General features: G+C 33.6%; 2 protein-coding genes across 3 annotated transcripts in view; one reads left to right on the top strand and one right to left on the bottom strand.

The window, feature by feature from the left end:
• LOC145254166 (phosphatidylinositol 3,4,5-trisphosphate 3-phosphatase TPTE2-like) overlaps positions 1-12,859 on the bottom strand; it is a 182,844-nt gene that overhangs the window by 168,221 nt on the left and 1,764 nt on the right. Inside the window, exon 1 of one of the 2 annotated variants that reach the window (XM_080113003.1) lies at positions 8,029-8,201. The exons of the other annotated variant lie outside the window; for it this stretch is intronic. The gene's annotated coding sequence lies outside the window, so the exon portion shown is untranslated. Of the gene's footprint in view, positions 1-8,028; positions 8,202-12,859 lie in introns of those variants that run through there. 2 annotated transcript variants of the gene reach the window in all.
• LOC145254150 (ankyrin repeat and LEM domain-containing protein 2-like) overlaps positions 8,242-12,859 on the top strand; it is an 86,478-nt gene continuing 81,860 nt past the window's right edge. Inside the window, exon 1 of the mRNA XM_080112999.1 lies at positions 8,242-8,935. Coding sequence (XP_079969125.1) covers positions 8,527-8,935 — 409 coding nt within the window. The 5' untranslated portion in view covers positions 8,242-8,526. The remainder of the gene's footprint in view (positions 8,936-12,859) is intronic.

Raw genomic sequence — 12,859 nt, forward strand, 5'->3', positions numbered from 1 at the left:
ACAACATAAAAAGAAACTGGAATCTTTAGAAAGATCTCTATCATTCCAGTAAAGAATTTAAAAAAAAAACTCTAGCAAATATACCTGCTGAAGCAAGTGCGAGATAGATACAAACAATTGTGCTTATAGAGACTGAATCTGAAAAGGATCTCTCGGTTGGGGTCTCAGAAATAGTGGGTGAATGTCTGGCATCTGGTAGGATGCCTCATCTCCAACAAAAAATAAGCCTAGAGAGAAGTCGAATGCCTATTAGACACTATTATCGAGTGTCTAAAACTGTCTGTACAGAAGTTTGTCAGCATAACCTATCATGAGAATACTCCCCCCTACAAGTAAACCCTAACAAAATATTCAAATAAGATCCCATCCATATGGCTACACATTGAATGGTGCACCTTCTCCAAATGACGTTGCCTCTAGAAACAGCACTAAATTTGATACTTCACCAGACTAGATGAATTCTTATCCAGGAATTCTGTAAAGCCAAGAGACCACAAGATATACTATAACATATTTAAATGGTCAAATGGGGAGAAGAAACCTATGTTCCCAACTTCTTTGCTAAATCAGTGTTTGAGATGGAAAGGAGAACTTTACTGAAATATTCGAATATCTATGTATCTCATGTAGAGATCAAGCATTAACCCCCTGGAAGTGGGGGGGGGGGGCTTGATTTCTGAGAACTTCGACTGAAGTAAAATGAAATAAAAATAAATAGATTAGCAGAGTCTGAATTAATATATGCTATCTTAGAAAGTCTTCAGTTTCTCAGGAAAACCTGGCAAAAAAATATTCTTCCCTATAAGTAATCCTTGGTCAAATATTCAAAATAAATAGTATTCAAAGATCTCCTCAACGTTTGCTCATACAAGGAATGTTGCACTTTCTCCAATTGATGTTACCTTAAGTAACAGTACTTAGCTAGATATTCCACTAGACCAGATGAATTCTTGTCCTGGAATTCAGTAATATGAAAAGACCATAAGAAAAAACATAGTTAACTGGTCAATTGGAAAGAAGCAAATTCATGTTCTTCGTTTCTTCACACAACGTTTGAACATTTGAATGTATCTCATAAAGAGATCAAGTATTTAGCACCAGGAAGATCTCTTGATTTCTGAAAACTTACACCAAAGTAAAATGAAAAAAAAATCTATTGTGTATGTTTTTTCATCTTATCACTCTGTTGCCATCATAGTTACTGATACGGTGAGAGTGCAGCCCTTATCTCCTACAAAAGTCCAGTATGCCTGAGCTGGATAGTAAGGAAATGCTCCATCCAGTCTGTAACATCGCTCACTTTTGGTTGTAAAAGCAAAGGTTCTGGCACTATAAGCGATCCACTAAAAGCCAGGATAGAATTTGGGACACTCCCCTTAAACAAATCCAAAAACAAACATTTTTTCATGACAAAACTTTCTGGCTGATATTCAGGTGCAGAATCATGAGTGGCTAGCAATTTCATATGACCTTTCTCAGGATAACAGCATTGGAGATGTGGTTCATGCCAAGGAGGAGGCTGGTGCAAGCTGACTGGATTTAATGCTGCCTTAGGTGCAAGTAATTTCTCAGAACTTCAAATACAACAGCAGATCAGGACACTCAATAAGTACACAGACAAATGGAACCCTGCAATCGTCATGCAAACTTGCATGAAACCACAATCATACTGAATACAGATCTCAGCTGGACAAGTTTTCCAACTTTTAACACCTGATACAAGACTCATCTAGAACCTTAATAACCTGCAAGTCATACCCATCTGAGGACCCTCAACACAGGTCTTACTTCAAGAATGGAGAATATCCTACTATTAAGAGAGAGAATGGCAGGACCATCCACTAGCATTTTACCTAAAGCCAGCAATTACAGTACCAAACAATTTCTGCATAGTGTATGATACCAGCCTCTATTCTGCAGATTCACAGGATGAAAGCAATAGAATATAACTTTAGCCTGTGTATTGTCCTACCATAATCAGCTCTATTAAGTTTTACAGAAAGGACAATGCAATACTAGTAATCTCACCTATTGAACTCGCCAGTAAAGAAAACCAGCAGAAACCTAAAACCGATGCCAATCATAAATAAGTATACTCTGGGGATTGTGTATAGCAGAATAATTTTTAGATTAAAATGCTTCATGTCGTGGCATTCATCTAAATACTGGACTCTGACTTTAGGATCAACGAAGAGTAAACAAGATAATTCACTCTTTTAAACTGTTCAAAGAAATGTTACTTCTTTCATTTCATTATTTTATGTAACAAATACTCGATTTCCTTTTCATATTGTAATTTACTTTTTGATCAAGAAAAAATTAAAATAAAAGCAAATGTTACTGATATACTTCCATTCTTATTCTTGAGTGGCATTTGGCCTTGATAAGTGACAATTCCTTTTCGTAAAAAAAAAAAAAAAATTCATTAAAATTTAAGTAACCAAGCCTAAATAGATACTTCAGGTAATCATATGCTGATGAAAAAACAAAACACAAAAAAAAAAAACTCATTCTAGACTTTGTCTGTTCTTATATATGCAAATTTTTACTTTGAAAATCAGTTTTCTGAGCAAAAAAATATGCTATTCGTATTATTTGGATTTATCAGACTACTGTTCTCATCTTGAGTGCCATTTTCACAACGTTTCGGTCGATGTAACCTCCACCCTTCTTCAGGTGTATCTTGTTGATCTCAGGAATGTTTCTGTTGAACTTGGGAATTTGGACGGAATTTCAAATGAAACTTTTTATCTACTTCATGGGGGTAGCATGGTCTCGTTCTGTCAGCCATGACTGAATAGAGGTCCTAAGTAATTTGCAATTGCTATCCTCGTGAAATAAATAAAGGGTTCCATTTGAAAGTTCTGTCCAAATTCCTGAGTTTGACAAGATAAACTTGAAGAAAATCAAAGATTACATTGACTGAAACGTTGCGAAAATGGTACTCAAGATGAGAACAGAAGTCTGATGATTCCAAATACAAATAACCAATCCTCGTCTCAAAAATTCAGAAATGTAAAAGACACGCTGTTTCACAATTAATGAATGAACGATATTCTGATTTTGTTTAATTTGCTTCTTTTTTCTTTTTTTTAAATACCCTCTTCTTATTTTAAGTGGATGAGAGCACGATTAAGTGCTCTGGTAGCACAACGGTACCAAATTAGAAGCTGAATTTGGGACACTGATTCCTACCAGTCGAAAAATGGTTGCAAATTTGCAGTCTACCTTTTATATCTTCAAGTACATTTATTAATCATAAAATTTTTATTTTTAATTTTCATTCATTTAAAATGAATTAAAATATTTAATTCTATTAAATTAACACTTAGTCAATGCCGAGTATCCCCATCCCATCCATAGCCTTGAGCCCCTGGAGAGGCATAGACCATCCACAACTTTGTAGATGTTTTTGTAGCAATGAGTTATTTTTTCAGGGTGAAGGTGCTGGCCCCACACCCAACCTTCCCAGGGGTTACATACAGCACCTAGCCTTCCCAAATGGTCACCCATTTGGTACTGGCTAGGCTCAACATTGCTTAACTTTGGTGACATGGTGAGAACCACTGTGTCAATGTGATTGTGCCGTATGCTGAGTATTGTTGCAGTACTAAAAAAATCTAAGAAAAATGACGCTGAAAAACATTGTTGATTAATAAAAACTGTCTTTTTATTACTATTTCATGACCGTTGTGGTTCATTTTATACTGAATCATTCAACAAGTCCCATTAAATTCTGTCAGTCTGGCTGTAAAAGGCAGAATTAGTTTTGCCTAATAAGGAAATAAGTGTGAAATTAATACTGAAAATCTTCCACTAAATTTTATTTATTTCATATAACTATCAACAAAATAAGAGAATTTAAATATTTTTAACTAGCTTTATTTACCCAACATTGCCCAGGCGGGGAGCTTAGAGAAAAATAGGTACTTGTTGGAAGACAATCAAGTCTACAATCTCCCTTTATGTACAAACCAATCAGTCTCCTGTGCGTCATGAGTAATTTGCCAGAATCTGTTAAATAGAGAAATGGTCAACTATTTTAGCAAAAATAACTTAGTAACATGCAATATGGTTTCTGTTCTGCTAGATCTACAGTCGATGTGCTAACTTTAATATCACACAGGATTAGTGAATCTCTTGACGGGCGTTTCGTTTCTAGGGCAATTGCTCTTAATATCTCAAAGGTTTTTGATAAGGTATGGCATAAAAGTCTACTTCACAAGATCTTCAGCTATATAAGAGCTAGAAATGTTTCTCAGTTATTAAATTCTTTCTCTCTGATAGGTTTATAAGAGTAGTGGTTGATGGGAAGAAATCAGAAACTCATTATCATCACTGGCATCCCTCAGAGTTCCGTCCTGGGCCCAACTCTCTTTCTGATCTTCATCAATGATCTCCCAAATCACATTCTTATATCATTCATAGACATTTATGCAGATGACACTACTATCTATGGCAACACTTTAAAGACAGGAAATGACCAAGATTTTTCTGATTCTCTCTAAGAAGTGGTGCAAAGGGCAAAAAGGTAGCTGGTTAATTTTAATGCATCTAAAACCAAGCTTCTCTATTTCCGTTATTAATGCTCTGACCCACATCTGGAGCCCAAATGAAATGAATGGCTTTCATCTTAGGGAAGCATTATGCTTTGACAAGCTTCTGAGTCTGACCTTCACTTTTAATCTGAAATGGACCACATACATCAAATCTGTTGTGAAGATTGCAGAAAAAATGGTTGAATCATTCTACTGTTCCAGTAGATATCTCACTGTTGATGCAATCCTCTACCTGTATAAGAAGCAAGTACATCCTAGGATGGAGTACTGTTGCCACATTTGAGCCAGAGCTGCTCAGAACACATTATCCTGCCTTGACAAACCAGCTTTGAAACCTGGTAGGTGATGCCCTTTTCTCTTCCCTGTAACCTCTTTTCCACAGAAGAAACACTGCTAGTCTGCTCTATCGCTATTTTCAATTTTTAGTAATTTTATGCTAAAAGGCTGATGTTGATCTCAATAGTTCGAACTGAGTTGTCTCCCCCTTATTTATGTGTAGCTATCTGCCATGCAGGACTGGTAACACCCGAAAAGGGTAGTAGTTCATGATTTATCTATGCGTAATGCAGGAAACAATACTCCACGCTGTTCGAAGAATAGCTGCAACAGGTCGATGATTAAGTGATGCCTTCTAAGGATGAATGCTGCGAGTCCAGTAGTCGTCATGGAGTTCACTGTATATAACCGTCCAAATGGCGGACAAGGGACAGGTCAAAACATAGACCTTAATTTCGTGTCTGAGAGACATAAGTGATCATGAAAGTCAATCAATTCACAGAACACAACAGTCTGCGAAGAATATAATACTTCGCTCAACATAAAGGCGTTGGTATTTGCACATGATAATAACATCTTGCTCACATTGGGGCATTAATTCGTCTCAATGAGACAAAGGGGTTTTCGAGTGAGTTTTCTACGTCCATTTCAGCCTGTTGTCTTTGTGAAAACTGGCGGGCTGAAAAGATAAATTTAGCGCCAAGAATACCCTCGGCAGTTAGTAAGAACAATCAATCTGATAGGTTCAAACAAAATGGTGAGCGGTCAAACTGACCAACGAGGAGCCTGCTTATTTTTGCAGAATCTCTTACATAAGTGTCAATCTGAATAAGTACCTATATATTTTTTTACTCATAAATAATAAAAAAAATGAAATATCTTACATCTATTGATGGGTTTAAACATGAGTAATTGAAAATAATCAATACTTATGCAGAATACGGGTCGTACTGAAATAATATTTCGAAATCCATTCTTAACATGAGAAAAGGGGGTTATTTATATATTTATTATTTTTTGTTTAACTATTCTGTACCTTCGCCTAACAATTTAATAAATAATGAACAATAAGTTACTTATGTAAAATACGAAGCGCGTTTTCACGTTAAGATGCTTGTGCAGAATAGTGAGATTTTTACGGTTTCTTGCTTATTAAATTGTTAGGTCATTTTCAAGTTTTTGTCACCCGATGTTTACAAAGGTTCTGTGCAGAGATGTCATTTGCAAAATGAAACCATTCTTTTGCATTTTGTTTTTCTTCAAAATAAGAAATGACATTGCTTAATATCCGGAAACCTACTTATTTTCGAAAATTTAAATGCGAAATTTGTTTTCAGCATACCCGAAAACCTACCAAAATCGTCATTTTAAAAAGACAATGCTAAGGTGCAAACCAGGTAAAAATTTACCTTAAAAAAAAAATAAAAATAAAATAAGCAAGTGAACAACAAGAAATGGGTTGTCCATTTTTCTGTTCGTTTGCTTATTAAAAAAAAGTATTTTTTTAGGACCTGCTCCAGCGTAGTATAAACACCCCCAACCACCCCATGCTAAGAACGGCTTTCGGAATAAACGTCCTCCCAACCTCCTCATGTTAAGAACAGCTTTCACGGTTGGGAGTGTTTATTTCGAAAGTCGTTCTTAACATAGAGAGGTCGTGGTGTTTATAATACGCTGGGGCGGGACACGTTGTAAAAATTAACCATGTATATATATATATATATATATATATATATATATATATATATATATATGTATGTATATATATACACACACACACAATTTGAGAAAAAATAAAAACGAACTCGCTTAATTTTGCAGCCGCGCAAAAGCTTTGTAAACACCGAGTAATGAAACCAATTGTTAAGTGAAAGTTACAAAACGCCCTCTTCTACCCATGTTAAGAACGGGTTTCTAATAACGTTATTTCAGCATCCGTATTCTGCATAACTACCAAAATAATCTACCATTTTTTAAAAAATCCGTAACAAAATTAATCCTCGGTTCTAGCGTGACCATCGTAGCCACGGTTCTAATTAGTTATCAACATTATTGGAACACCCGGGAAGAAAAGCCGGCATATTTTTAATACAAACTTTAATGTTAATCCTTTTTCTTTTTTTTCTTTCTGCATCCTATTCATACCAAAACCAATCCTTAATGTTTCAATTTCCAAAATAAAATTTAGTCTCCAATGCCTGTAATGACACCTCCCATTTTTTTTTTTTTAATACAGTAAAAAACAAAAAGGAAAATATATTGACTTTCACTAAGCTTTATTCAAATGTAACTTTTCAAAATTGTTAAGTTTATAACAATAAACAAAATCGAAAATATTTAAAAAAAAAATGCGTGACTTCAGTTTTAATTTGACGGACAAAAGAAAAGGTGCAGAGAGTGATCCGGACGTAAATAATAACGTTATTATTTAAAAAGCCATTCTTAACATGGGGAAGGGAGGGTGTTTTGTACCTATTCTATACTTCAACCTTACAATTGAATAAAAAAAATATATATATATATATATATATATATATATATATATATATATATATATATATATATATATATATATATATAAAACTTTAATTAAATTTAAAAATACGATTAAAAAAAATAGCGCGGCTGCGGCTGCACAAGCACCAAAGAAAATTATGACATAACTTGTTCGACCGAAATCCACCCACAAAATCGTAATGTTTTGGCAAACTTGTCAAAAATGAAAATGTAATTTACCAATTTATTGGTTCATGATATTCTCACTACAAAGCTTTTTTTTTTTTTTCTAAGAAATTTTAAAGAAATTTATTGTAAAAAAAAAAAAAATGTCATCACATTTTCTGTTGTTTACATTTTTTTTTAATCAAAAGGGGGAGTTTCCCGACGAATGTGTCACGTGCAAACAATAAGAAAACAAAACTATGTCCAATTTGAAAAATGTTTTCGGACATTTGTTTTAAATTAATAATTCAAAGAAAATGCGAATTCTGTCCCCGACTTTTTAAATAAGGTTTATTCTCTCTCGAAATGACTACAACTACTACTATATGTACACACGGTGTAATAATAATATAATTACTTTTGGTAATACAACTTTAAAATTTGAAAACTACACCTCTCATTCTTCGACTTTAACAATCACATTAAAAAAATCTTGTAGTTAAAAAGAAAACAAAAAAAGTTATCGTCCTACCTAGTCGAAATGTAGCGCCGTTTGTCTCATAATAAATGAACATTAACACGAGATTGACAATCAGAAGGTTAAAGGTCAAAATATCTATTTTTCTCTAACTCAGGTTTTGATTGGTTATATCCTGTTCGTCTCACTAATGAAAAACTTCGTTAGAAATTGCATGATGTGGATATGAACCTATGTCAAAGTTCAAATGGTGGATATGACCTTATTGTGCGTATTTTGATTGGTTGCGTAGTACATCGTTCGACCAATCATACGTCTGTTTAAAATCACTCTGTTTGCGTACGACGACGCGTACCCGTCCATTCATTTATCTTGTCAGTAAATGGTTTCTATTTACACGTGAACCACCAATGGCTGAAGGCGTTTTTCAAATATAGCCGTTTGGCTACACTCATCGTCTATGTTTTCACTTCTATGGCAGACAAAGCGGGAAATTCAGTAAATTTCCTCATATTTTATTAAGAAGTCTACGTTTCCCCTGACTACAAGACTATGAGTTTACGACACGTCCTTTATGTCATCTTTATATGGCCCATCTTACTTCTATTGCGTGGGGTCAGCAGTCCATTCGTTTCCTTAGGACAGCTGTTTCGCTGGCTGTTTTACCATCGAAGAAGCCCGACCATCACCGATGGTACCACACCCGATTATGGCGACGATGACGGACATCCTCGGCAAATGCCAGGAGGACGAAATAATGCCGGATTTTTTAACCAACAATACGGATCGTCTACTAGTGGGGACAACTTAAAACTTAGAAATCGCCAGACTCCCTCGTCTCTGAAACTTTTTAAAGATGAAGTTCTCGCTAGTAACAATGGTTCACCATCTTCTGTGGGTAATAGCGACCCACCAGTTTTTTATGCTATTAATGTGCCAAGCCAAACTCTTGATGGAACAGGTAAGTGTTCTCTTTGTTGACATCTTAGTTGATCGGTAACGAATATAAATACATCTAAACAAGTTGTATTTCTTTTGTTAGCAAGTGAAATCACTTATAAACTTTTCTTTCTTTTTCATAATGTCGTATCATTTTACGATTGATTTTTTTTTTTTTTTCAATTCCGTCCAAAAAATTTTTGTTTATGACAGCTGAGTAAAATTAGTACTTCTTTTCTTATTGAAGCGATAAAATGAAACTTTATATTGTGCTTCTACAGAGTTTGAACAGAACTAAGCCTGAAGGAGGTTTAAAGCCTCAAATTGCGAACACTTATGGAGAATACGTGTTATTTTATTTTTATTTATTTTCGAATAAATAAAATCATGGCCAAAGATTTTATAAGCTAAATTCGAGTATTATGGTCCATTTGTGTTATTTTTTTTATTTTATTATTTTCTTCTTGGATCTTCGAGTTAAATAAATTTAATACTAGTGCACTTATTGATCTGTGCTGAAATAATAACGTTATTATTTAAAAAGCCATTCTTAACATGTGGAGGGTGTTTTGTACATATTCTGTACTTTAACCTTACAATTGAATAAAAAAACATATCATAAAATTAAACTTGGAAATACGATTTTAAAAAAATAGCGCGGATCACTCAGTAAGTGCAAGAAGCACCATAAATTTATATGATATCTTTTAAAATTAGGTGAAAGTAAGTACTCCCTCTTTCCCCATATTAAGAATGAGTTTGGCACGGTTCGTAAAGTAGCAAATTCGGTTAGGTTAAAAGATAGTTCGGTTCAAATTCTAAAGAAGTATTATCGGTGGTTGTCCAGAATCTTGCCTATATTGAAAAAAAAAAAAAAAAGTTAAACGATCGTAGTATCGAATTTGCCCGCCCTTTTTTTTATTTTTTGTACCTATTTACTATGCCTCCCCACGGGACAGGGTTAGACACCAGGGTCGTTTTTTAACGTGGAGAAAAGGTACAAAAATAAAAAATTGTCTCTGTCGTGAAGGGAAGGGCTAATCCTCCACCGAAAGAGAACAAGAAATGGAAGTACAGCGAAGAACAGATACTACACTTTGATCTTGACCAAAAGGCCAATTAATTTAGTTTGTTTTAGAGGAAAAGGCCAAATCTGGATTTTCACGATGACACGAAGTCATTTTATTCTTTTGTTAAAAGGTCGCATACGCAAATAAACCAAAACATTGTCAGATTCATATTTCCTGTTTGTCATCTGGGTTGATATCGATCTAAGAAAGGGAGTTTTTAATTTGAAAAAAAAAAAAAAAAAGTCTCTATGAATTCAACTAATTTAATTATAACCGCATGCATCATCGGTGCTAGAACGGCAAACTTAGCTATTTCAAATAACTTCTGAACTTTTTTAAGTTTGTAAAAATAACATCGCATTTCAACATGTCCGTGCCATACAACGTTTATAATTAAGTGTAAAACCTATTTGGGTACTCTTGCAGTCTTGCCTTGCACTTATTGATCCGTGCTTAAATAATAACGTTATTATTTAGAAAGCTATCCTTAACATGGGGACGGGGGGGGGAGTACCTATTCTGTACTTTCACCTTACAATTTAATAAAAACAGATATCGTAAAACTTTAAACTTAAAAATATAGCGCGGATCAGTAAGTGCCCTTGCACTAGTACCCCTATTTGAGTTTGAAATCTAAACCGTCCATTTAAAATAAATTTGCTTTGTTCAGTTGTAAATAGAAGCTTAACACGTGTCAATATTGTCGGATATTGTTCCTATCAATTTCCCTTCCCACAAGGGCAAAGTACGTTTGCTTCCCTAAACAGGGGTACTCTGGATGAAATAAAAATTATTCCGGTCAAGAATAATTCACATCTTCCGAACAAAACAGATTTTTTTTTTTTTTTTTAAATCGTCTATTTTACACCGCATTATTTATTTATTGGACTATTGCTTTCACTTCAGTAGTCACCACAATACCACATTTAAATAGTTTTAATTTAATAATTTGATCCTAGCCCGAAAAGCTGAGATGTGTTAGTATTAGAGGAACAAGAAAAATGTCGCTTGGCAAATTTTGGTGTTTGTTTAAATAATCGACGGATCGATTTTTTTTTTTTTTTTTTTTTTTTTTGTGGCTTAAGCAAAAACAAGACTGCTTAAGTGTCATGTTGAAAATACTAATGTATCCAATAATACTCGAAAATTCAGCGAGTAGAAAATTATTTATAATTAAAAGTAATTTTTACGAAAAATTGGAAATTGCATTTTTCTTAGACGTGAACAGAACACATTGAATGTTGCGAATACAGGGAGCAGAATTATCTCCCGACATTTGTAGCCTATAGCAACGATTTATTTATTTTTATACTAAAAACACAATAACAGTCGTTCTACTCGACTTGATGAATTTTCATAATTTTTAATACATTAATATTTTCGACATGACAATTAAGCAAGTACTGTTGTTGCTTAAAACCACATATTTAAAAAAAATGCCTTGATCTGTCGACTTTATCTTAACACGCAACCGGATTTTATATTACATTAAGTTCAGTTCATTATATGTTTTTGTTTTCCCGATGTATTATATTTTGTTTTTGTCATCAAATGATGTAATGTTTTGAAATGCTGTCTAGTAGCATGGGGGGGGGGTAACCCAGTTTAATGCCGATTTGTAACGAGTAAAATGTAAGACTTAAATTGTTAATACAATGGGGGGGGGGAATCAAATGTTTTATAAAGAAATTGTTGATTCTACAGAATTTGAACCAAACCTAACAGGCTTTTGGCGAATTAAACTTAAATGTTTGTTATATAAAAAGAAGTTCGTTTCAAAGTACCAAAAATAATGCTTAATCCCTTTGTCGAGTAATATAAATATAAAAAAATTTCAACTTTTCAACTTTTATTTAATTCCAAACCAAACAACACTATACTAATGATTTTAATCGGATTCCAGATAACTGCAGTGAGTGCACTTACCTGGCGTTGGCCGACTTAGAAAGAAATTCCAAATAGTCATGTTTACATTTGTTTCGAAAAAAATTAACAAAAATGACATTAGTCTTTTTTTTTTTTTTTTTTAATCGTGAAGAATTCCACAGTGCTCCAAGTGGAATTCTTCCAGAATAAAGCATAGGTATAGAATTTAAGATTACCAAAACGTCACACTTTCCAATAATTCAAAATTTCAAAATTAAATTTTATTTTTGTTACAAAAAAAAAGTTCGCTTTTTAAGTTATCACAACTATTTTCTCAGACAGTTTATTATTTTGGAGGGGGCAATTTTTCATTTTCATGAGAAATTTTTGGAAAAAAAATCTGAAAGATTTTGAATTGTCTCCCCCTATTTCGAGTCGAGTTCTTCAAAAGTGAAAACAAATTGTCCACAAAAAAATGCCACACAACACACAAAAAAGTTTCGGTGTAAATTCGAACGACCTCATTCATTGTTGCGTAAAATTCCGGAAATGTACAGTTTTGTTAACACAAATGAATCATAATACTCGAATTTGGCTTATAAAATCTTTGGCCATAATTTTATTTATCTAATTTTTCGTCGAAAAATTATTTTCGAAGTCGACGACGTAAACCGTTGAAGTTTTTTGTGTGCTCGCCGCGACAATTTCTTCATGTTTATTGGAAATTTCATATTTATTTTAGTCATTTTTAACTCTGGAAAAAAATTAGTTCGAATTTTCAGATTAAATGAATTTTTTTATTTTATTTATTTATTTATTTATTTTTTTTTTTTTTTACGGTTTCCGCTGCAGTCTGCACTATTATGTTGCCATGCTAGTTTTTTTTAAATGGTATTTTCAAGTAAAATTCAAATTTTACCAAATCTTTTAAATTGTTAGGTGGAAGTACAGAATAGTTACACCTCTTCCCCATGTTAAAAATGCCTTTCAAAATACCGTTACTTCAGCAT

The sequence above is a fragment of the Euprymna scolopes genome, chromosome 3 (genome assembly GCF_053919585.1).
Source record: "Euprymna scolopes isolate OS-2025 chromosome 3, ASM5391958v1, whole genome shotgun sequence".
NCBI lineage: Eukaryota > Metazoa > Mollusca > Cephalopoda > Sepiida > Sepiolidae > Euprymna > Euprymna scolopes.